Genomic DNA, 26,172 nt, shown 5'->3' with positions numbered 1-26,172 from the left:
TGTTTTATGCATTTAAACACTACTCTTTTTTTGTTTCTAAGAAGCTGATTAATTTTGCAGTTTAACATCACAATGTTGATGAACAGTGTTTAAAAGAGCATGTCTCCCACTTAACATACAGCTGATGGCATTGCAGAAGTTTTATAGATTTTTAAACACTACTTACATTTTTAGGTTTCTGAAAAGTAGTCTAATACTGTCCTAGAAGTGTGGTTTATCTTATTGGAAGATAGCATAGGCAGTTATGGACTAACAAGCGTGACCAAGACCCCAAAATGGATTTACCTCATTTGAGAGGCTTTTCCATTAATTTGTTTCACTCCAGGCAAATTATATGTGCCTCTCAAATCAGGCTTAGTGAAGATCTTAGTCACAAACAATTGGTCTCAAACCTCAGAGATCAAGGGTAGTTGATATCTCTTTTTTCCTCTAATCTAATTTGATTCCCAATAGTCTGTGGCTAATGCGGGCACACAATGCACCAGACAGAGCATTTGCAGCAGAGACAGGGACGTACAAGGCGGTGTTAAGATCTTACTTACATTATTATCTACAACCACGGCAGTTGCCAGCGGTGCTGGGAGGATTTGGGGAGTGGAGGAGCACAGAGACCATGGCCTGACGCAACCAGGGTCGAGAAAGGAGATCGCCATCTTTTAAATATTGAAAGGGATTATCCGATTTCAGTGACAATTCTGTTAGCACATAAAATCTGCATAAACTGCCTGTGACCACGTTGACACGGAAAATTAAGAGATTCATAAACACACAAAGGGGAACGGTTTCCCAAGCAGGGCGAAGGAGACAAAGAGGTTTGGGATTTATACCGTAGCAAAGGGTCTGGGCAGGAGCGAGCCTGGTGTTGGAAATGCAGGTCTGCCAGAATAACAGCGTCCCCCAGAGAGGCTGAAAAGGATGGTCCATCACTGCCTGCCCGCATCTCTTTGTCAGACCCGCTGACCACCTGCAGGGCCAGAAAACATTTTTCTCTTCAGTAATTTTTTATTTTCTGCCCATAACTCTGTCTCTTGGTTCTCTTCCCTGCAGGAGCACTGAAACATCTGGAATAATGTACAGGATAAGACCAGCCAGGTCTGACACATCTGTCATGATAACCAAGGTCAGAAAATAATGTCCCCCAGCCGGAGAGGCAGACGTGCTGCTGTTTTCCCTCTGTACTATAGATTTTGTCCACTTTCTCCTATGATTAGCTGGAATTTTCCCCAGTGAGATTGTCAACTGTCACTTCTCTTCCTTGATACCTGTCTAGCGTTGCAAAATTACGTTGTTTTCTTCTGACAGGGTAGTTTTTGATGTAGGAACCTCTGAGGGCAAAGGATGACTTTAAGGGACCTGGATGGAGCAATCAGGGGTGAATAGGGGGCCATTAAGATGGGACAAGTCACAGTGAGAGATGGTGCAGGGTGGAGCTGCAGCCAGTGTCCTTGGGGGTGGGTTCTGCAGGCCAAGATGCTGAAGGTGTTCAAGGGATAAAGAAGAAGAAAGTTGCCATAGAAGCCTGAAAAGTGCAGAACTTGGCTGGGCACACTGAAACTCCAGCCAGCTCCTGTCTGCATCCCCTGCCTTCATTAGACACCAAAATAAGCACACAAGACTAGAAAGGGTCACCTTGGTACTGCTGGGGAAGCCTTGCCAAGGGAAAAAGACGTTGTCAGGGTGACTCTAAGACTCGCTTTGTCTAAAAGGGTCTGCACCACAGGACAAGACCACGGATTGTACCCATGGAGATTGCTAGAAGCCAGGGAAGTCCTGAACTTTATCCTCACCCATGGGTAGGGACCAGGCATGGAGCCACTGTGCTGGGAAGGGTCCCATAGGACATGTGGAGCTGACCTGAAGCAGCTTTGTGCCAGCCATATCCTGCAAAGGCTTCTGATGGAGAAGTCCTGAGAGGGAGCTGAAGCAGGTCCTTGGCACATAGGGGAAGGATATGTTGAAATTCAGCACAGCACACCTGAGTGTTTCATTTTAAATTCTCAATTTAGCAGCACCCACATCCTAGCAAATGATATCAAAACCACAGGGAGCAGTTATACAAGGAGAATATAGATGGGATGTGGGGGTAAGGAACCATGCGCCACTCCTCCCACAGAGCTTGTCCTTAGATGCTGAACCACAAGCAATTGAAAGCATGGAGAAAGATGCTCAGGTTCACTTGCATAACTGCAAATATACCAGTATCTGCTAGTGCACAAGGGGAAGAAACACTCCAGCCTTCAAGGATTTAGCAGAACCCAGCACCTGGGACCTGGGGACAGCCATGGAGACACACAAGCTGTTTGTGACTAGCCACACGCTGGTGGATCATGTCCATGGCTTGGCTCTTCGATAGGTTTGTTGTGTTCACCTCTTCAAGGGGAAGCTATTAGTTTCTCTGAATGTTGGTATAAATTATCATAAATCCTCACCAAGTGTCCACTCTTAATGCCAGGCTGTCTCCAAGGCTGCTTCCTGCCTCAAGAGACAGAGGACACAGGACACAGCAGTGTGGTCACTGGGTGAGGGCTGCGCGGGCTGCAGATCTGCCTTGCTGCTGGCCCCACTAACAGCAGGGGATTGCTGAGCAGACACAGCTTTGGCTGGAAGAGTTGATCAGACGTGAAATGTGTGGGGCTGTCTGCATCCAGGAGAAGCACCTTCTGCATGCAGCAGAGGAGTGGGAGAAATACTCCAGATTTTAGAGGATCCAGAGATGAGCTTACTCCAGGGACTGGCAGCAAGGTGGTTTTACTACGTGTGGCATGGAGCATGCTAAACACTGATGGAGGATCTCAGATACTATGTGCAGAGAGACCTTCTGGCTCTGTATCCCCTTCCCAGCCTTGTTCACTGTCACCGCCCAGAGACAGTGATGCACCTTGACAGGAGATGTGTCAGCTCTGTTGCCTGCCAGGTGTTTCCTGGTGCTTTTGTCCCAACACAAACTGCAGTCTGAGAGATGGATGTGCAGCCACCACTCTGGGAGAAGTGGTCCATTATGGAATCCATCCTGGATCATCCTGGAGAGGCAAAGTGCCTGGGAGGAATGTGGTGGCACAGTAAGGGCTGTCCCTTTGCGTCCTCTGCTCTGAGACACACTGCTCAGCCTTCTGCAAACCCCCCACAGGAGGTCAGCAGCCACGGAGCGCCTGGACCTGCATGAGGACCAGCCAGCCTTGTTTGATTACCAGCAGACGGAGGATGCACGCAAGAGAGAGATAATTAATTAATTGCGACTTTCCCAGCCTCCAGACTTTGTTTTCTATTGATCTCAGTTTTATCTGGAGTAATAGAGACAATTAGGAGGGAACACAGCAGCAGAAGTTAATTACCAATGGAATGGAAACTGTGTCTTTCAATTTATTAAACTTTTATCACAAAGCAGCCCTGCTGCAGAAGCACTGGGAGAGACAGTGTGCCTCCCTGAGCCCTCCGTGCCATGCAGGGCACTCCCCACTCTTGACAATCAATAATAAATGATAAACTCATCCTCCTTCTGCACAGGGCCAAGGCTCCCATGCCGAGCCCCCCAGAACCGAGCCCCTGGAGCAGAGCATCTGGGCTGCCTGGTGGGGGCCTGGGGGCGGCTGCTCAGCCCTGCTGCTGTGCGGGTGTGGGGACAACTCATCACCATCCCTGCCCTGAACCCTGGGTGGAAGGCAGCCCTGCCTGCCCACAGCACAGGCATGGAGTGGCACTCCAGAATGGATGCTGTGGGCAGAGGATGCAGCCCAGGCTCGTTCAGGAGGAGCTGGTCCAGCTCAGAGAACCTCACAGGACATGGCTGGGCTTTGACTAGCTCTCAGAGGTTGTTTCAAGTAGCCCCAGGGACACATCCCCCTGCTTGTCTTGCCCAGATGCGTGTTGCCTGTGGTCAGGGCAGGGCTGCAGGAGGCAGTCAGGAGGGCTGGTACTTCTGCTCCTCAGTACCACAGCTCCGGTCACCTCCTTTCCTTGACGGGGGGCTTGGATGTCAGACAAGGACCAAGGATGATCCTCCATCCTCTCCACCTGCACAGCTTCATCCCACCGTTCCCTCTGCTTGGTAATTGCCAGTCCACATCCCCTTGAGATACCCACTGCACTGCTGCAGCCGAAGTCACCCAGCAGACAGTACAACCTTGGTGAGGCTTCTCAGAGAGCACAGTAATTCAAAGTTGGCTCCTGCTGCCGTGTTGGCAGCCGATGTGCTAGCGGTGGCTCAGAGACCTATGACAACCTCTGTCGTTCACTGTCCCTGTGGCACCCAGCGCTGAACATCCCCCCGAGCCGGGCTGGGCACTGGAGAGCAGCATCTGACTCAGGCTGAGCTCTCTCTGCTCTTTCCATGAAACATGGGACAAAATGATATGTGAAATATTGCACACTTCTCTGAGGGTGGTAGACCAAATGATGTGACAGAAGGAGTCTGGCTTGGGCCTGTTTTCAGCCGCACTAGCCTACAAAATGCGGTGCCTCGCTCCCCATCTTCATGCCCTCTCTTGCCTGGTGAAAGTGTTCCTACCTGCCTGCTGTCTCCTCCCTGTCCTGCCCTCAATGTCTCCCCACAGACTTCCCAGTGAACTCCCATACCTTTGTCTCCAGGGCATTTAAGGCAGTGAGTGTGTAATGAGCCTCTGCTGATTGTGCAGGAGCAGTAATTAGGTTGCTGCTTTGCTCTTGCCTCTCTCTCCAACCCTTCCAAAGGCCATGTTTGCCCCTGTGCTTCCCTACAGAGCTGGAGTTGTCCAGTTGTTGTCCTTAAGACCTCACCTATGTCCCACTAACAGTCAACTGCAAGAGTCACTGGGGCTGTGTGGTTGGTGTTTATGCCTCCATTGTCAATGATCACATTGCCAAGGGTCCTGTCCAGCCAAGTTTTGAAAACCTCAAAGGATAGAGATCTCAGAAGCTCCCTGAGCACCTCTCCTAGGGCTGCAGCACTCTCACAGGGAAGAAGTTTTGGATTGTGTCCCATTGAGCTGGATGCTGCCCCTGTGTCCTCCTGCTCTTTCACCCTGCACCTCTGGTTCTGCCTCCTTTAAAGCGTCCAGTTAAGGCAGTGAAAGATGCAGCTGTATCTCACCCAAGTCTCCCTTCTTGAGGCTGAGTAGATGTAGTTCCTCTGGTCTCTTTTTACATGTCCTGTGCTCTAATCCCTGGCCATGTTTGTGGCCTCCATTGGACTTGGCATCTCTCATGCAGTGCAGTGGCCAAAACTGGGCACGGGGCTCTGTTGTGGCTCCTTGAGTACTGAGGAGAGGGAATGATGCTTTTCCTGGGTGTGTTGGGCATGCTTTTTCCAACGCAGCCTGTCAGAGGACAGCCCCATCATGAAGGGCGCATTGCTGGCTCAGGCTGACCTGACCTGACCCATGCATCCTTGACCAGACCGGAGATTTCTGTGTCACCAGAAAACTTGCTCCTTAAAGCTCTTCTCCAATAAAACAGTCCTTTATGAACACATCGATTGCTCACATACCAGAATAGACCCAGTTGGTAACCCGGCTTTGTGATGAAAGATGACTGTTTATTTGCATTTGTTCAAGACAGTTCAGTTTCTTTAAGATTCTTTTTTGAAGCGTCATGTCAAAAGATTTTGACACGGTATCACTGACTGCTTCACTGAGGTCACAGGTTTAGGATTCATTGTCCCTTTCTTAATATGAGGTGACGCTGCGAAGGGAAGGGCACTCTGAAACATCTCACTTGCTGATGGGTGGGTGTGCATGCTGTTAGAAATGAAGCCGTTGTGGGCCTGACCAGTACTTGAAGAGGATACAGGTTTTAAATCCCCGGTATGGTCGGCACAAGCCAGTTAGTCATGCTTAAATACGTGGGATATTGCTGGAGCCCCGAGCCCCAGAGCTATAAGACTCAATTCTGCTTGTGAACTGACTTGCAGGAAAAGAGGGGAGGAGATATTTTCTCAAGGTGAAATAGATGTTCTTGAAGGATATGCCATTTTAACACAGTTAGCTACCTGGCAGATTAACCCACATATCCTTGATCAGCCTTACACTGGGATTTCCCAGGTGAAGTAAACATGAAAATCACAAATAAAACTACGTAGAATAATGTGCAGAAATGCAACATTCCATGGCAGCTCTTAACCGGTCTGGTGATGCTGCAAGAGTCTGTAGCAAAGAGAAACGCCAACTGTGGAGTCGGGTAGAGACAGAGGAGAGGGTAAACTTGGAACATCCTGGAACATCCTGGCACATGTGGCCAGGCTTTGCACAGAATTGCTGCCATCTCTGGTCTGGTGTGGTGTCCTGGCTGTGTGCCCCAGGCGGGCAGGTCCGGCCGGGATGCCAGGTCCTTGCAGCCCTGCTACATCCCCAAACCCTTCCCAGCCCTTCCTGGGGAGTCTGCTCAGCGGCTGTGTCCCTCCCAACCCAACACGGGCTGGGGCATCTCCCATTTACCTGTCGCTCGGTACATCCTCCTGCTCTCCTGCTAGTCCTAAATTCAATCTGATTTCAGTCTGATTACTTTCCCCTCCACTTGGGGGAATTAATTAATCTCCGGCTCTGCTCCAGGTTTTTTTCCCAGTCGATAAAAGGAGGAAGGAAAGGGTGGTGTACCTGTCATTAATCATCATTAAATTAGTGACTCCGGAATTAGCTCACCATGAAAGGCAGCACTTGTGCAGCAGCGGAGCTCTGCCCTGTCACCGTACAGTGAGACCTGGCCCTCTGCAGAGTTCCTGTAGCAAGAAACTGAGGTCTGAGAGAGGAGTGGCCTGCACACGGATGCCACATGAGAGTAGGGATCAGAACCTCATTGGTGTCAAAGGAAGGACTGCGCCACAGCAAAGAACCTCTATAGGAACAGGTGCTTCCAGCTCCAAGTGCCTCAAACCAGCCCTCAATCCAGCCAGAGCTTCATGGACGCTGATCAGCGTCACCCGTCCCGATGCTCAGTGGTGGCTCTGTGCTCAAGTGGCCGTATAGATGGTTCGCCTTCCACCTCACACAGCACATGGCCTCTGTGTTTACAGTGAAGATGAAGGATTAGGAAGGAGTTGCTCTGCATGTTCTGCATCCCTGCATGCATCTGGCCATGGGGATCAAGTGATGCTGTCCCCTGCCCTCATTCCCTGTCCTTGCTCCTGCCTCTTTGCCCTCCCTCAACTGTCCTGTCCACCCTGGAGCAGGAAGCTGAGCTGCTATGGTGGCAGCGCATGGAGCAGGAGTGGTGGGATGAGCAGAAGAAGAGCACCTGTGACAGTGGGTGACTAGCAGACAGTGGTTTGCATGAGCAAAGGTATCTACGGATAGGTATATCCACATTTGCACTGTATGTTTTGTTTCCCTGGGCACGTTTTAGTTCCTGGTCCTCCCGACTCTTTCTGTCTGCCTTTTGCTACAAGATTTGATCCATGAGCATCTGTTTTGCCTGACACAGAAGTGCTCTGATTGTGCTCTGGGACGAAGTGACAGTGGTGATGGGACTGTGCTGGGGCAGCGGGTCTCAGATCACACTCCTGCAGACTTGGTGTCTAAGTGACACTTCAGGCGATGCAAGGCAACTGCCCGGTGTGGCGGTGGCCACATCCAATCTGTGCAAGGGCTTGGACATGTGGACAGGGAGGTCACCTCCCTCCATGGCACCTCTTGCTCACACAGGCGCTGCATTTGCCCCATTAGGCACAGCAAACAGGGTCTTTGCCTGCTGCAACCCGCAATGCCCTGTCAAGGGCACAGCTCTCCAGGATGCACCCCAGTCCAATGTGTGACCTGCCCACCTCAGCCTTGGATGTGCGACCTTGCCTCTGGCCTTGTTAAAATGCATGTTTCTGAAATGAGCCCAGCTTAGCAGTGTTACACCGTCATTACTGATCACACGTCTTGCTTTCTCTCTGTCTCCCTGTAAATAATGTATTTTAATAATAAAGCATGCAGAGCAGGCTTCCTTCAACAGACACTGCCGTGCTGAGGAAGCGCATTTGCTCCTGCTATGCCTCAAAGCACTTCATTAGTACATCAGAAAAGGCCAGAAAAACAATGCAAATATTCTGATCAGCCGGTGCTTTCGGAAAGATTTACTGTCCCTGCCTGGCTGTGCCAGCTCTAGCGCACCTCCCTGCACCCCGCTCCGCTGCAGCCCCATGTCTGGGCACTTGCTGTCCATCTCCACCTGCCTTTGAAACTCCCCTAATCCGCTCATGGATGGTCCCAACCTGATTGTCCTTTGTGCTGCAGGTTTAACCCCTCAGGGACTGCACGATGCTTCCCACTCCCTCCTTCTCCTGCACCACTCTTCCTAAGCTGCATCTCTCTTCTCCTGACTGGGACCTCCTGTCCCTCCCCTGTGACAGCTCTGGTCAGATTGCCAATCCTGGTCCTGTTGGGCACCACCAGTTTGGAAAAACCTCCTTCCAGAAACTTCCCCCTTTCTATTTGCAGTGCTGATAAAATGAGAAAAGTCCAGGCCATCCCTCGTGCTGTTGGGGTGATGCTCCAGGCAAAAGGAGCAAAGCATGCATGGGAGATGCTGCTACCATCCACAGTCCTGTCCTACTCACAATCCTGTCCCAGCAGCAGGCAAACAATGCTCCCAATGCCAGCAACCCTGGCTCCCCAGGCTGCCATCAAATTTTCTCTCCAAGACTTGTCAGCAGCCATCGAGACTTGCTCTCCTCAGCCTGTCCTGTTGGCAGAGCAGCCAGAAATCAGGCAGGAGGGTGAGCTGTGGGCTGGCTGCAGAAATACCTGTGCCAAACACACTCACTGTCACTGGTGCATTTTCCCCCGTATAGCACTTAAAAATCAAACCAAAACAAAAGAACACAAACAAACAAACCGCCCCCCCAAAAAAACGACCAACCAACCAACCAAAATCAAACTAACAAACAAGAACCAAGCAACGGACAAAACCACATTAAAAAAACACCAAAAACGAAAGAAAAAAACCTCAAGCAAAACAAAACGTAAAACACCCACAACCCTATTTTGAGTTGTAAGCCTCGGTGAAATAGATCAGATAAAAGTGTGTGGATGTATGTGTGGGAGTGTGACTGCCCTTGTTTGCAAATTCCTGTGTGTCTGTGTGCCACAACTCCCGCCACGCTTCATGTTTCCATCCTGCACACGGTGCACACGTGTGCAGCCCTTCCTGCTGTGCCCTGCACCACGGGTGTGTGCATCCCGCCCTGGTGAGACCCCACCTGGAATATTGTGTCCAGTTGTGGCCCCTCAGTTCCAGCAGGACAGGGAACTGCTGGAGAGAGTCCAGCGTAGGGCAACGAAGATGATGAAGGGAGTGGAGCATCTCCCTTATGAAGAAAGGCTGAGGGAGCTGGGGCTCTTTAGTTTGGAGGAGACTGAGGGGTGACCTTATTAATGTTTATAAATATATAAAGGGTGAGTGCCACAAGGATGGAGCCAGGCTCTTCTCGGTGGCAAACAATGATAGGACAAGGGGTAATGGGATCAAGCTGGAACACAAGAGGTTCCACTTAAATTTGAGAAGAAACTTCTTCTCAGTGAGGGTGGCAGAGCCTGGAACAGGCTGCCCAGGGGGTTGTGGAGTCTCCTTCTCTGCAGACATTCAAAACCCGCCTGGACATGTTCCTGTGTGACCTCACCTGGGTGTTCCTGCTCCAGCAGGGGGATTGGACTGGATGAGCTTTTGAGGTCCCTTCCAATCCCAAACATACTGTGATACTGTGATAACAGCGCCCGTGCACAAGTGTGGGTGACAGCACCTGTTTTACAGCGTGTATAAACCTTTCCGCTAGGGTGGGACGTTTTATCCCTCTGTGTCTGCCAGTGCCTGTACGTGTGCCGTGCGTGACAGTGCAGGCTGCGCCCTGCGCCTGTGTGTGCAATGCACACGCGTGTGCCCTGCAGGCAGCTCTTCCCACTGCAGCTCACGCTCGTGCACCAGCACCTGACCCAGAGCAGGGAGTTAAACTTAAGTCTATTAAAAGGTTGTAAACCAACACTGCTTTCCCGATTCCCCTGCTTTTCAAATTGCCAGTGCCTTATAATCCTTTAGTCAAGACACAAGGGGCTTGGGGTCTGCGCTGGATCAGGACCAGGATCAGGACCAGGAGGAGGACCAGGACTAGAACCAGGACCAGGACCAGGAGCAGGACCAGGACTAGAACCAGGACCAAGACCAGGACCAAGAACAGGAACAGGACGAGGACCAGGACCAGGACGAGGACCAGGACCCATCCATCTTTCCCCACACTGCCCTGCAAACCACATAACAGAGATCACCCTACCAAGGGAGTGCAAATCTCTGCACAGCAGGACGAGGGGCAGGGATGAAGAACACTGGTGTGTTAAATAACCCCTTCCTTGCCCAAAAAGAAAACTGTGCCTCTCATGCAACCCCTGAACTGAGTGCTGGGGCAGGGTCAGAGGCTGCAAGGGATGATCTCAGATGTTCAGTAAAGATCCATGCCCACGTGTCATCCTTGTCTACAGTATCGTAATGACTCTGTGTCTATGCGCCTAACTGGCAGCTCTCTGTGGGATGTGAAGGCTGCTGGTGACATGCGAAGCCACCATCACTGCCAGGGACCCAGTCAGACCAGTACTGCTTCACTCTTGTTTCACTGAGCAAGCCCGGAGCTGCACTTGCAAAGCCACCGTGCTCCTTCGCACAAGCCTCTTCCCCTGGAAAGCCCCTTGCTTGCAACGAGCAGTTAACACCAGCTGAATTTGCGACGATTCAAGGTGTTATTAGAATGAATGTGAGCGTGAATTAATAATGGCACTTTGATGCCTCTCTCTGTGCTTGCCTGCATCCCTCCTGCTGCATGACCGGCTCTGTGCTGCTGAGGAACCACGCGCATGTGGCTTCATTTTGCAATAATAACAGCCTTCTACTAAGAGAGACAGACAGCGTGAGGAAGTTTTGCTGGCAAAACACAACTCCAAATGAACTGCTAAAAAAGGTTCACAAAAGGCTATTTCCAGCTCCTCCACTCAGCTGGAGCTGGCTCTCCTCCCCGCCTGTTGTCATTGAGGAGGATGCATCTGCGTCTGTAGCAGGAGGATTGCTGCACAGCAGAAGGTGGCAGGGAGGACTGTGGGAAAAGGGGCTGCAGCCGGATGCCTCAGTGTCCACCCAGCAGGTGCGGAGAGCAGACACAACCACGTCAACCATGTCTCCAAAGGGCATCCCACACCCAGCCCAGCCAGGCTGGGAGGTGTGTGCGGGCACCGTCCCCATCCTCCAGTGCCATCCTGCACAGCCCAGCCTGGACCTTTGATGCTGTCAGGCTCTGGGGTCCACAAAGAAAACAAGTCCCAGCAGTGCCATTCCCCGGCTACTTCTGCTGCTCACTCACGCAGGGGTCTCATAAAAATGCAGAGCATCCTTTACTTCTGGCCGACTTACCGTAAGCAGTTGTCAGACACTTCTATAATCCCAGGTATAATAAACCTTCCCCAGCTCCCTGATTCCTGTATCTGTCATGTGAGCCAGCTGTGCAAGAGGAAAGCGCTTTGCATGCAGATTATTTATCTGTCCTCACTCTGATCCAAGTGACATCCCCCTAAGCACAATCAGACAGCAACAGCTCCTCCTTCCAGAGTCTGTTTTTAGGACAGTGGAGCAAGAGTTTGCACTCACAGAGGTCATCCCATGAAGAACCTTTTAGGACTGGTTGCAGACAGCTGCAAATCTGCTTATGCATGTAGAAAACCTCAGCCTCCCCGCTGGGCTCTGGGGTTGTCCAGACAGCAGGGCTGAGCCATCACAGGGCACAGTGAAGTGCTCTGATGCAAATATATCAGCAGCGCTTGAGAAGAGGGAGATGCCTCTGGATGTCCTGGAGTGCTTCTCTCCAGCCTGCAGTCCTGCCAGCTTTCCCTCAGGATGGGTGTCCTGGTGGTGGTTCCCCTCTGTTCCTCCCCTGCAAGGGCTCTGTGGAGTTGGATAAGAAAGGAGCAGGATCAGCTTTGCTGTGAGTCCTCTGAGGCAGAGGGACACAGGAGAAATGCTGCCCCCGAGATACCAGAAACACAGGAGACCTTGACAGTACAGCTCTAGGGGCTTGGAGATAAACATTGCCAAGCAGGTTTGATTAGGGATTGAGCAGCATCCAAAGCAAAGTGTGTTTAATAAAGGGTGAGGACATGCCACGCATCCAAGGGCCAGGCTGAAGCTCTGCAGCCCTGAGACCTGAGGGGTGGCACGAGGAGGGGTCCCCGTCCCCAAGCACAGCCCTGGGCACACAGGGCATACAGAAGGTCGTAGCTGCCTCTCAGCCTATGTCTGAACCTCAGAGGCACAGGGAAAATGAGTGACATCTATGTTCCATGTCCCCGAGTTTTCCAGAAATTTAGAAATGCTCCTCAGTGTCACCCTGGGGGTGTTGGTGGAGTCCCTGTTCTGCCCCAAAACTATTCCAGACCTCCAAATCAGGCGTGGCTTAAAATCCACTACGGATTTTTTATTCACATCCTCACCTTTTGATGTCCAAACTAACAGCAACCTTTTGATAATATTTTGGGGCTCTTCCAGCAACAGATGTGGAAAAATATACTTTTTTAGGTGGAAACTGAGTTTTACACTTAATCTCATGACTTGAGGAAGTGGGGCTTTAAAGTATACAGCTTTATCAGAGGACCTGAAACAAAGAGAATATCGCTTCCCGATTCCCCTCCAAGAGAAGGGCATGACCAGACAGGGAACTATGATTTTGCTGTTGAGTAGCCAGGTGTCAATGGAAAGTCAAGCAGATATCATCACAAGGCTGCAGACAGCCGTCTCTCACCTCTAGATCCAAACCACAAAGTAACTGGGATGCTGCAGGAGAGGCTTTGCGTGTCACGCACTGCGCTAGCGAGATCCCAGAGGAGCAGGAGGATGCTCAGCTCCTGGAAGAACAACATCATAGGCTGCCTCTCTTGGTTTTCTCTTGAAAAAGGGGATTTTTCTCTCCCTGTCTGTATATCCAGCAGATGCGACACTCAGGGTCTGCAGCAGAATCCCTAACCACAGCAGACACAAATGCAGGTGGTTCCTATGCTCATTCCCAAAATCTTCATCATGAAATTGCTGTTTTCAGTATTTATTGTTAGTGGGAAGTATGTTATGCTCTATGCAACAGTTGGGAGCGGTGAGGCTTCTGTAGCTCCATGTCCCCAGGTCCAACCAGTGGAAAGGCTGAAGATGTGTGTTCCCAGCAGGCACACACACACAAAGCACACATGTACTTCACATTATATGTCTATATATTTATATACCTATATACCTGGCCAGCCACACAGGTCACAGACAAACCTATTGAATGACCTATTAGAGAGCAGCGTAGGGGAAAGGGACCTGGGGGTCCTGAGGACAGCAGGGTGACCATGAGCCAGCACTGGGCCCTTGTGGCCAGGAAGCCAATGGGACCTGGGGTGGGTTAGAAGGGGGTGGTCAGTAGGTCAGAGAGGTTCTCCTGCCCCTCTGCTCTGCCCTGGGGAGACCACACCTGGAATATTGTGTCCAGCTGTGGCCCCTCAGCTCCAGCAGGACAGGGAACTGCTGGAGAGAGTCCAGCGCAGCCACCAAGATGCTGCAGGGAGTGGAGCATCTCCCGTGTGAGGAAAGGCTGAGGGAGCTGGGGCTCTGGAGCTGGACAAGAGGAGACTGAGGGGGGACTCATTCAGGGGGATCAATATGGAAAGGGGGAGTGTCAGGAGGATGGAGCCAGGCTCTTCTGGTGACAACCAGTGACAGGACAAGGGGCAATGGGTGCAAACTGGAACACAGGAGGTTCTACTTAAAGATGAGAAGAAAAGCCTCATCCTGCTCCCCTCTCTGGCTGAGCAGGGTGGAGGTCCACTAGGGAGAATATATGCATCTGTTCTCCATATATGTATATACACATACACATACAGATACATACGATGTGGATCCCTCCAGTAACTAGGCCCAGACACCCAGTTTGCCCACAGTAACTACAAAAAAACTCTTTCCCTGCATGATGGGTCTCACACCCCTAGGTAGCAACCCCCTTGGTCCAAAAGGTGACCTGGGGAGCTGCTCCCAGTGACTCCTCGTAGTGAGTCCCACACCTCCCACTGGGGCTGATAGCTCTGCTGTGACAGCCCTGGGGGGCCTGGACAAAGTGGTTGTTCTTTAGGGGTCTGTAATCTGAGTTCCCACCTGTCCCCATGTGTGTCTCTGATCCTCTGGGCTTGTGGAGATTGGCCTTTGATGGGCTGATGGTTCTTCTGTTAGGAGTCTGGGAGTAGCCCCAGGGTGTTGTTTGGGCTCCCTCTCCTGCCATTGTCTCTTTGTACTCCTTTGTGGGTGTGCTGATGAGCTTTTATCATGTACTCTTATCTTAGAGTGTGACAGATACCTTTATCTTAACAGGGCTGGTAGCCAGGAGTGTAGGAGGGACCACCTTGGGCAGAGCCCTTCCAGCAGGCAGGGTGCAGGCGGGGTCCAGGTGCAGACAGGTGACATCTCCAAGTCCAGGCTCAGCAGCAGGATTTGGCAGTGCAGGAGGGTCCTTTCCTCTCTTTAATTCATGTTTCCATGAGCAGTTGCACAGCTGTGTGTGTACATCTGCTGGGCGGTCTTTCCTCAGTGTCTCAGCACTGGGAAATGCTCTTGGTGCCACATCCAGCAGGATGGAAGGCAACATGCTTTGTGCCCCATGGGCTGTCTAAGCCCTGTGTGGGTGTGGATGGTGCTTTGCAGGGGCCTGAAGGGCAATTACTTGCCCAGCTCTTCCCTGAGCTGACTCCTGGGTGGAAAACGATGGAGGTGGTTGAGGAGGGTGAACTGAGGGGAAGCAACAAGACTGGGGAAGGGACTGGAACACAAGCCCTATGGGGAGAGGCTGAGGGAGCTGGGCTTGTTTAGTCTGGAGAAGAGGAGGCTTAGAGCTGAGCTCAGCACTCTCTAGAACTACCTGAAGGGCAGTTCCAGCCAGGTGGGGATTGGGCTCTTCTCCCAGGCATCAGCAATAGGACAAGGGGCCATGGGCTTCAACTCTGCCAGGGGAAATTGAGGCTGGAGATGAGAAAGCAATTCTGTGCAGAGAGAGTGGTCAGGATGGGAATGGCTGCCCAGGGAGGTGCTGGACTCGCCGGCCCTGGAGGTGTTTAAACTGAGATTGGCCATGGCACTTAGTGCCATGATCTAGTAAATGGGCTGGAGTTGGACCAAGCGTTGGACTGGATGATCTCTGAGGGCTTTTCCAACCCAGTCCATTCTGTGACTCTGTGATTCAGTGGTCTGCAAAGCCTGTTTCCCACCAGTCCCAGGTATTGGCAGTCACTGCTGCTCTGGCTGCGCACATGGGGACACACAGAGTTTAAATTCAGGGAAGATGTCCTGTCTAGCACAAGGTATGAATTGTCACTCACTCACTTTCTGATCAAGCACCTAGTTAAACCTTCCAGAAAGGTGACCACCCTGGATCTGAAGGCAGCAGGCAGGGGGGAAGTAGGGAGGGTCAGTGCCCATGTCCCACTGCACAGTCAGGGATGCCAAGGGACCAAAGCACGGTGACACAGACAGCCAGCTGCCATCAATCACAGGGCCTCAGCAGAGGCTTCTGAGTATTTAAATCATTAATTAGGATTAATGAAATGTGCTTTTGCAGTTTATCTAAGTGCATGTTCTGAAACTGAAACCTGGTCATTAATTAGTGAGTAAGACAATTTGGAGGGCTCAGTGAAATCCCCTCTTAAGCCCCAGTGAGGCACATCAGCACATCTCCAAGTGGAAGGATACAGCCCTACTCAGCAGATGCTACACCTGAGCAGGATAGATGATACTTGAGAAGAGACACAGATGCACAGTCCTGTCAATATAGGCTTTTAGGGCTTTTGGAGGGTCTGTCCAGCTCAGGACTGAGAGTCAGAGACAGTACCTGCTAACGTTCTCGTACAGCTGTGGCAAATGAGCGGCCCCATTTGGCTTCCCCAGATAAATTAGTTTGAAAAGCTCAGCGATTAGTGGAAGGATTAGAGATCCCTAGAAATCCCACTGCCTGCTCTGCCTGTCCCGAGGCTCCTGAAACTTCCTCTTGAAGACTAATGTGGACACGTCTGTCCCATTACAGTATGACTCGGAACTGGAAATCAAAACCTGCAGCCTGTGCAACATGAAATGCCACAGGATGCTCTGCTGTAAAACCCTGCATGTGCCATCTTGTGCTCATCCTCATGTAGGACATCTGTGTTCACCAGACTCAGAGGACCAGGGCTCCCTGTCCAGAGGCAGCCGCGCACCATGTTGTGTTCCTCCCGTGCCACGTGTGGTCCTCCAGGGACCTCCTGGGTGAACGTCTCTGGTGACAGGCACAGGGCACAGGACCACAGTCCTCTTCTGCCCCCCAGAGCAAACTTGCCCCTGGATTTGGAGTTTGGAGATAAATTTCAGGGCATGACTTATGGCCACTCACTAGAGTGTTTGAGAAAATGGTGTTACACAATTACCTTCTCCACAGTGCAATAAAACAGATACATTGGCAGTAAATTGCATCAATTACATGGAACTCAGGAATTAATTAGAAGCTGGGAATCTTCCCATCCCTCAGTGCAGCTCTGAAATTAAGAGTCCAAATGAAGAATAACTTCCAGGGCAGGGAGCTGGTGCTGGGGCTGCCACACGATTGCCCCCCACACAGAAACTCGCTGAGGACAGCAATTGCCTCTTAGATGTTGATCGATTTGCTTTTGAGCTGGCAACAAGGACATGGGTTTGACCTCTGCCTGTGGAGAGGAGGGAGAAGAGGGAGAGGAGGGAGAGGAAGCAGCTCAGGTGGCGCCTGTGGGAGGGGATCCCAAGCAGTTAATGGCATTACAAGTGGAAAAGTGTCTGCTGGAGCAGATGAGGGGTTGACTCCTGGTGGAAAACGATGGAGGTGACTGAGGAGGGTGAACTCAGGGGAAGCACAGCAGAAGCAGAGAGATTGGGATCTGCCCATGAAGGGTAACGAGCTGTTGAGCTAATGAAAGCACCTGAAAGGATGCTGCATGTGTGTGGACCATGGACTGCAGAGGATATGGGTGCTGCTGCCCTCTGCCTGCTCAGGGAACCAGAGCCCCGAGAGCCACTGAAATCAAAGCTTTATGCTGCTGAAGAGCTCAAGTACAGGCCAGAAGGGACAAGGAGGCATCATGACCTCCAGCCTACTGCAGGCTGAATACATCCCCACCTTGAAAAAGTCAGGGCTGGCCCTGCACAGCACTGCTGCAGCTTGGCGGGGTCATTCCTGGGTAGATCCACTCAGCCAGGCTTGGCTGATGGTGCCTGCAAGGCACTCGCCGGGGTCCCATCGGCCAGAAGCAAAGGCAATCAGAGCCTCTGAAGCAGCAATCAGACGCCCTCCAAATTGAGCGGACGTGAGAAATGAGTTTGCAACTTGGGATCGATCTGGCAGCCAAGGTCAGTTAGAGGGAAGCCAAGTTCCCGGAGAAGCCCCTGCGGAAAGCGAGTTGTAATAGAAATAGGTTGTAATAGTCTCCAGCCAGCATGGACCTCCAGCTGTCGCTGACCCAGTTAACACTAACTCTCGCCTGCAGGAAACCTCTACTCCATTTTCAAGATGTTATGTCAGGGAAACCAGACCATGGCATGGAGAGCAGCCTGGGAAGGGCACACGATGCTCTGGCAGCTGTCAGGACCTGGCAGTGCACAGGGCACAGGAAAGGTCTGTGCTGGTCGTCTCAGCCCAGCGGAAAACACAACATTACTCAGATGAGTGCACAGTGGTCCCCACCCCGCTGGGATGAGCACATCCCTGTCTGGTAGAGTGATTCGTGATGGTCTTGCCACGGCCTCACGGCCCTAAGGAGTTCAAACTTTGCATACCCAGGACTGAGAAGTCAAAACACAAAGCGCAAAAGCAAAGACTTTGTGCCTGCCCCCCAATATGACCATCACTTTGGATCTGGAAGGGAATCTCATGTTGCTCAGGGTTCCTCTCAGAGCCCCAACTCCTGAGCCCATAACATAAAGTCAACAGGTGAAAGAAGGACCAGGATTTGTCTATTTTTCACTTCACTTGCAGATTTCAAGCCATCTTTTAAACCCTTGAGGATGTTTTGGAGATACTGTGCAATCTCTCATCCTACAAGAAGCACCAACTTTGACACATGGGTGAAGAGGCTGTGGACTCACTGCCTGGAGTAGGGAAATAGTTGGGGTGGGGAGTGGTGGACACCAGGCTGAATGTGAGCAAACCACAGATAAGGTAAACTGCACCTTGGGCTATGTTAGGGGGATTGCGGCCAAGGTCAAGGGAAATTATTCATCCTTACAATCAGCAGTGGGGAGGCCATCCTGCTGGGTTGTGATTAGCCAGATGAAGAGTGCAGCTGCTTGGAGCAATTGCAAGGAAGACAGAGCCAAACACATCTCGCTAGTGGCAAATGATGTTGACAAGGAGCAGCAGCCACACATTAGACCTCCAGAGATTCAGGATGGACACTTTCAGGATGAAATGCTTCTTCACCCGAGTGTGGTGCAGTCCTGAGGCAGGTCCTCAGAACAGTAAGAGATCTCTGTCCTTGGGGGGGTTTCAAGACATAGGTGGGTAAAGCCACAGCCAGCCTGATGTAGTGTTGGGAAGAGCCCTGCATGAGCAAGAAGCTGGACAGGAGATCCCAGAGGTCCCTCCGCCAGCCCTGCTGGGATTCACGGTGCTGTGCCTGCTGAATGTCACTTTTTCCTGGCTGGACTTCAGCCCAGGGATGCCCTATCATGGAATGATACAGGCACTTCTTCCCTAGCTTTGCAGAGATGCTGGTTGTTCCCTTCTCCTCAGCCCAGCTGCAGTGCCTGTTGCATGCAGGAAGGCTTATGGCACTTTGATCTCTTTTATTTATCTTGAGTGATCCCTCTTACTGACCTTGAGATGGAGAGAATTGTGTCCTGGATGCATCCACTGACTTCTGATGCAGCCCGGAGTGGTGGAAAGAAGCCAAACATGAGCCACGGTGAGAAGCAAATCAGTATCCTGCACAATGGGCCAGATGCTCCTTGCAGCCCATAGTCCTGTGTCTGCACACTTTTCACCGTGCTAACTTAACCAGCCATCTTCAGAGACTGGTGCAAGTGGTCCTCAGCCATGGGCCAGATCCTACTACTCTTCAAAAGTCTTTTGCCCTTCTCTCTTTGCCCTTCTCTAGGGTTATGAGGATAATGAGGGGTCTGGAGCATCTTTGTGATGAGGAGAAACTGAGAGAGCTGGGGCTGTTCAGCTGAGAAGAGAAGCTGAGGGGGATCTGATCAATGGATCAATATCTCAGGGTGGGTATCAGAGGATGGACCAGACTCTGTTCAGTGGTGCCCAACGCCAGGGTGAGGGGCAACGGGCACAGACTGAAACACAGGAGGCTCCATCTGAACATGAGCAGAAACTTGTTTGCTGGGAGGTGCCAGAGCCTGGCCCAGGCTGCCCAGAGCGGGTGTGGAGTCTCCTTTCCTGAGACATTCAAACCCCCTGGACCCACCTGTGTGATCTGCTCTGGGTGATCCTCCTTTAGCAGATGGGCTGGACTGCATGATATCCAGAGGTCCCTTCGCTCCCCAATCATTCTGTGATTCTATGACTCTCTCCACGGTGAAACCATCTGCAGAGTGGTGCCAGCCCTGCCTGGTGCAGCCCGGTGCTGCAGAGCAGGGACTCCTGCTGCCTCGGGGCTCCTGGTGTGTTGTCAGCATAGCTCTGGGCACCCTGCTCTGATCCCATCTTATTTATGGCACATCCTTCCTGTCTTTTCCCTGCTATTATTGCCTGAAATGTTGTAATTTAGATTCCGGCTGTGTTTGATTGCAAACTCTCCCAATCTACAAATTTCAGTGACAAGCACTAGAGCAGCTCATTTACATGCCAGAGTGATCAGTCCGGAACTGCTCGTTACACAAGTGAATAAATAAATAACGGATACATTAAAGAATGGAAAACAATCAGCCAAATTAACCAATAGATGTTGAATAATGACAAGCCCTGACATCCCTAACAGAGAACAAAAAGAGGAGGGATGGGACAAGCTTTTCCAGCATTGCCCAGGGCTGCTAAGCACTCGTATATCTCCTCTCATCCCATGAGCCAGCAGTGATGTTCATCAATGCCAGGAGACAGTAAGCAAGGACTAGAGTGTGAAATTCTGGCTTTTAAACATCATACCTGTCTGTGCAGCTCCCACCTGTTCTGTGTAAGCATCTGTCATAGGAATAACACATCCTCTGGGACAGCAATTAAAACACTTTAGACATGAGTGGCAAATGGCCTTGCAGCCTGATTTTCAGCTGACATATCAGGAAATCCTCCCAGGGCACCTGGACCATTCGAGCTCCTTGTTTCATTGATTGAAACATGGGAGACTTCAGAGTTCATGCAAACACTGCCTCATCGTGCAGGAAGTTTATCAAGTGTTGCACGTTTTTGGACAGGACAGCTCAACAGCAGCAAAACTTGCCAGTGAAACAGGCTCAGTTATTTGTGCGCCATTAAGCCACCAGTGAGTGCAGAGCAGGGACGCTCTGAGCCGTCCTGACCTCCCGGTGGGTGCGGGCGGCAGACTGGGATGCAGAGGTGCGTGCAGTACCCGCCAATACTGCCGATCTCCCACCACCTGCCTTTGTTGCTGTCACCTGGACAGTGACAAGTGAGTGCCAGCTACCTGATTTATCCTCCTCTGGCAGCTCCTGCCTGTCAGTGCTCCGCACCCTGGGGGATCCCAGCAGGGAAGCATCTCTCCCTGTTGTCTGCTGTCAGGCAGCTCGGCTGTGCCTGCAGGCACTGGGGACGCAAGGAGGAGGTTTTGCAGGAGCCACTTTTCTTCCATGAAGGGCTGCAAGGCTGGGCTGGCACCGACCTATCTTGCCCAGCACCACCATCTGGGAGGGCAGCAAGGAGGTGAAGGAGCTGCCCCATGGCCCATCCTGAAAGGAGGAGGAGGGTTGCTCAGGGTAAATCCATCTGGAGCAAGGCTGGTCCTGGGTCTGCAGCAGAGCCAGCAGGTCACGATGAGTGCCCTAAATAATGTGGATTCTCACCAGAGTGGTAGGGTTACCCCAGACCCAGGGCTGTCCTCTTTGGGGCTATCTGGAACTCTGCAGAACATCTACATTCTCTGGTGACTCCAGCATACACCCCCCTTCTCCTCTGCCTTGGGCTCAGCCCCATTTCATGTCATCTGTGGGTCCCCTCCATTGTCCTTGCTCCTTCTTCATCCTGGACCCTGCAGGTGATGGTGCTGGACCTATATCAGCAGGGATAACCTGCCAGGGCATCGCAAACCTGTGTTCTTCCATCACGGTTTGGCCCTCACCGAGGGAAAATCACTTCTCCCCTTGTTGCAGGGGGTGCCGAGTGACTCCCAGCGTGGGGCTTTGGTGGCTGTGGCCCAGGCTGGGCTGTTTGCAGGGGGGAGCTGGGTTGTTCTGGTCCCCAATGCGTGGCTCAGTTATTGTGCACCATTAAGTCACCAGTGACTGCAGAGCAGGGACGCTCTGAGCTGTCCTGACCTCCCGGTGGGTGCGGGCGGCAGACTGGGATGCAGAGGTGTGTGCAGTACCTGCCAGTACCTGGGTGCTGAGTCAGCGATGCTCCTGTGCTTGCTCTGCAGCTGGGCATCCTGCGGTGTGGCCTCTGGGGACACGGGGGTGCCCCGGGGCTCCCCCCCAGCTCAGGTTTTGGAGGAGCCCTGACGGGCAGGTGCCACCAGGCATGGCTGAGGCAGCACCGCCACCTCGTGGCGTGTCACCTCGTCACACGTCACCTCGCTACCGGTGCCACCCCCTCCAGAGACACCCCGACGGGAAGGGGAGGGAGGACAGTGCCAGGCTGGGGGTGTTTTTGTGAGGCTGTGTGATGCTCACCCACGGCTCCCCACAGCCAGCCGTGCTCCAAAGCCACCATGTCCCGGCTGCAGGGCAGGAGGAGGAGATGTCAGAGGAGGGGAGAGGAAGGCTTGGCTTGAACGCAGCAACACTGAAAGTCAAGTGATCGGGGCTAAATACCACTCAGGAGTCTCCAGGACCTGGAGGAAGCGCTGCTGGACCAACAGCAGCTTCCAGGAGATGCTGGAAAACTATCTACAGCCCCCTGTAATTCAGCATTTAAATGGGGTTAAGGGGACGGTCAGGGACAAAGGACACAAGAGCACCAGGACACAGCCATCAATCAATCCTGAATGAAATGATGGAGTGGTCTCATTTTGGCTGTATATTAAGAAAGGGCACTAGGGCAGAAATACAATTCATGTCCAGAAACACTGTTTTGTGGAAGGTAGGTCTTTTCAAACTTACTTGTCATCTTTTCTTGACATTATTACAGGTCTGGTTGACAGAGGAACTCTGCTGATAGAATGAAATTGCATTTCTTTTGGCCATCTGATTTATTATGGGGTGACATTTCGATTAAAAATGTGTATTATATTGCATTAAGAGGGCACACATTCAATGAATTAAAGATCAGGTCCGTGACAGATCTCCAAAGGTAATTATTAATGGAGATGCACTGATGAATGAAGTTTTGTCTGGTGAGGATCTCTGGGGCTGAATTTTGGTTTCACACTAGTTGTTCCCTTCTTCAGCTGTTTTGGAAGCAATGCAACAGCTTCCCTGGGAGCGCTGGAGGCAGCGGGTGGGGGGAACGGAGGCTTTGCCAGCCCCCCAGCCTGGGAGCAGCCTGAGCCCAGGCCTGCGCACTGTCCTCCTTCCCTGAACATCCTCCCCCGAGCTCCAGCTGCTGCTGCCTTTGCTCCGGGCACCCAGCGCTGCTTTCCCATGCCGGTCAATGCAGCTGCCACAGGACTCCTGAAAGGAGATTCCAGGTGGTTCTGGACCAGAAAGCCCCTCCAGTCCCCCCACTGCGCTCCTCAATTGGGTGGCCCAGCTGGTGCCCAGGGTCCCAAGGATGTTCACCTGCTGGTATCATCGTGACACATCTCGTCCCTCTGCTCCCTGCTGTAGTGGGGCTTGGATAATGGTGGCGGTTTTGGGCTCTTAGTGGCAGAGCTGAATGTGCACCCCTTGGCACATTCTCCGGTCTCCGTGCTGTGAGGCATTGGCTTTTTCTTTCTGCAGGTCTGGGTCAGGCCACACACAGCTCCTGGGTTTGCCGAGAACTGCCTGGTACAAGGCACAGCCACCCAAAAAGGACCAGGAACAACCTAGGTGTCAGAGACCCCCATCTTCTCCTGCTCTCCCCCAGAAACGAGGTCCTCAGACCACTGAAGAGAGGCCAGTGGGAAGATGTCTCATCAAGGATGCTTGAGACCCTGTTGAGCCACACAGACACTAATGGTCCCTTTGCTGGAGCTCTGCTCCATCAGGGTGCAGCACCAAGGTGGGCATCTGGAGGGGTCAGTGCCCCACAGCAGCTATGGCCAGGCTGAGTCCAGCATGGAAAGGGGAACAAGTTTCTCTCTCAGAGAGAGAAAGTAAAACTTAGGACTTCTCTTTTCCAACCAGGCAAACCACTGTGCAAGCAAGTACATGCCCCCCACCCTGCTCCTCTTCCTCCCTGCTCCCAGGAAAGTGTTTCCAGCAAACAGAACTACTGCTCAGACCCGTCTGTCTTCACCTCCAGCAAGGAGGTAAGTCACCCCAAGTATCTGGGGACACGTGTGTCCTCTGCCAGTGCTCCCCAGCCCTCCCTCCCTGTCCCACTCCTTTCTCTCCCCGTGTGGGCTTAAAGCAGGAAAAGGGGAAGAAGATGATGGGCGGGAGGAGGGGGCTTCAGGAATCTGTCCTTGCTGGCTGTGGACACCACTGGGCTCTGCAGGCTGGTCGGGGGCTCAGCGCCCCAGGTTTTGGGGTAAGTCTGTGTGCTCAGGACCTCCCTTCTCTTTCCCAGCTCTGTGTATTGGAGATCTGCATCCCTTTTGCCTGTTTATCCCTTTCCTCTCTATCCCTCCTCTGTTGTGTCTCTGTCGCACCCCTTCCTCACTTGTGTTCTCCATTCCGTGGGGCCACTGCCTGTTCATCAGTGCTTGCTCCCACAAGCATCCTCTGCGTTCATCTGATGTGTGACCACCCATACCCAGAACACGCACCGAGTGATTTATGGCACGCTCCACATCCTGGGCTCTCCCACCCCACAGTCCTGCCACGGATGCACATCAGAGGTTTTCAGCAACAGCAATGATTTCAGCTCATGCAATGAAACAACCTCAAAATCCTTCTGTGAAGTTGTTTTCACCATTGCATGTGGTGTATGTCTGTCTGTATTGGACAAAACATGGGTGCTGAGGTAGATCAATGCGTGCGTCTGGTGAGAGCACTGGCGTGTCTGTGCCCAAGGTGTAGCTGTGTGTTTGCTGCATTTGCCTCCTCTCAGTTCCCTCACCCCTGTGCTTGCAGGGAGCAGGATGCAGCCCGTGCTTTGGCTGGTGACCAGCGCCCTGGCAGCGGTGCTGGGCACGGCACAGCTGGAGGAGAGCGTGTGTTTGGCACCCAACGGCCGGGAAGGCTTCCCGGGAGTCCCTGGCCTCGATGGGAGGCCGGGGCAGAAGGGTGACGTGGGAGAACCAGGTAAGGGGGAGCCAGGGATGTGCAGTGCGGGTGGCCCAGGAGCTCCAGCTCTTGGCAGGAGCATCACAAGCTGTGGTAGCAGCTTGGGAGATGCCAGACATACATGAACTTCTCCTCCTCACCCTCTCTCCCCAGGGAAATCAACACCGAGGACGGGCATCCGAGGATTCAAAGGGGATCAAGGTGAACCAGGGATTCCTGGTTTACCAGGGAGACAGGGCTACCAGGGCCCTTTCGGCCCCCCCGGGGTCCCAGGCCAGCCAGGGCCTAAAGGGGTCCAGGGCAAGGCTGCCAACATCCTGGAGCAGCCACGTCCTGCCTTCTCTGCTTCACGGAGGTCCCCACCATCTGTGGGCAGGACAGTGGTGTTTGACAACATCATCACCAACCAGGAGAGCTCCTACAGTCCCCAGACCGGGCAGTTCACCTGCCGCGTCCCCGGGCTCTACTACTTTGCCTTCCAGGTGGTCTCCGCTGGGGACCTCTGCCTGAGCATCACCAAAAACAGGGAGAACGTGGTCAAATTCTGCGACCACAACAGCCGCAACATCCTGCAGGTGAACTCAGGCAGCAGCGTCCTCAGCCTGGCCAAGGGCGACCAGGTCTCTGTGAGCACCGACTCTGCCAGGGGCAGCATCTACAGTGGCTCTGAGGCAGACAGCGTCTTCAGCGGCTTCATGCTCTTCCCACAGAAGGGCTGAGGGACTACCAGTCCAGACCTGCTTAGCACCAGAGCATTGCAGTGTGCGTGTCTGCATGTATTTGCTCCTTGTGAGTGTGTGGGGTGGTTTAGTATCACAGTAAAAGAGGATGGCCCCAAACTGAGCCACCAGACAGGTCCTGTGCTTCCACCAATGTCACCAAGTGGCCAGGCTGTTGGTCACCAGTGCAGCAGCTGTCTCGGTGCTGAGCCTGCCTGCTCCATCCTGCAGGCAGAGCACTCATGGCCCCAGAAGCCCTTTCTGCTCCTGGGTGCTCAGATCCCACACCAGAGGGGACCAGTTGACACTGGGGACACTCACCAGCACTTTGCTCCTGAGTGGGAAATCACTGCGTGCCACTGCTCCTGCTGCACTAACCACTGCAAATGCTTTTCTGGTGCTGGGTCACTATTGCCTCTCACATCAGAATAAATAAACCCTTCTTCCACTATAACCGTTGGTGTTTTCTTTCCTGTTCATGAATCCTCCTCAAACCATCAGTGTCCTTGGCCCCTTCCCAAGCTGCCCAGGGAGAGAAGTCATCCCGGCTTCCCCCTGGCCAAGCACAGATCCCAAGTGCAAAAGCAGAAGGACAGGAGGGAACTGCGTGCAGAATCAGAGCTGGCATTTACAGGAACAGGAAATTTCTGGGACTGGCCCATGTGTGTCCTTTTGCTGATTAATCCAATCTTGCTGTCCTGCACCAGGGTGAAAACAGGCAGCAGATCATGCACCTCACCCACATGGTCTTCTGTTGGTACCCAAACTCTCCTAGGAAGGGGAAAGGTGTCTGGGGTCCTCCAGCCTTTCAGCAAGGGGGGACAGGGACATCGGGGTGACTGATGGGGTTGCGGGGTGATGGTGGTGGAGTTGTGAGGTGAAATGCTTCTCCCTTTGGGTTGGGGTGAGACTGGTGAGCAGCTCAGCAGGCTGGGCAGGTGTCAGGTAGCCAGAAAGCATCAGGGAAGCCACACAGGTGTCATACCCTGCGACTGCTACTTGGAGGGACTTCTCCACACATGCTGGG

The 26,172-nt window shown here is 52.5% G+C and overlaps 1 protein-coding gene across 1 annotated transcript; it reads left to right on the top strand.

Annotated features, from left to right (window-relative positions):
- The first annotated feature begins 23,382 nt into the window (after positions 1 to 23,382).
- Positions 23,383 to 25,599, top strand: C1QA (complement C1q A chain). Its single transcript, XM_082069714.1, has 4 exons — positions 23,383 to 23,507; positions 24,274 to 24,444; positions 24,580 to 25,238; positions 25,270 to 25,599. Exons 2-3 carry the CDS (start codon positions 24,282 to 24,284, stop codon positions 25,143 to 25,145), a joined length of 729 nt encoding a protein of 242 aa, XP_081925840.1. The 5' UTR covers positions 23,383 to 23,507; positions 24,274 to 24,281; the 3' UTR covers positions 25,146 to 25,238; positions 25,270 to 25,599.
- The last annotated feature ends 573 nt before the right edge of the window (positions 25,600 to 26,172 follow it).

This window comes from Streptopelia decaocto (assembly GCF_964273445.1).
Source record: "Streptopelia decaocto genome assembly, chromosome: 20".
Taxonomy (NCBI): domain Eukaryota; kingdom Metazoa; phylum Chordata; class Aves; order Columbiformes; family Columbidae; genus Streptopelia; species Streptopelia decaocto.
Note: the sequence above shows the minus strand (reverse complement) of the source record. Positions and strands in the feature narration are given on the sequence as shown.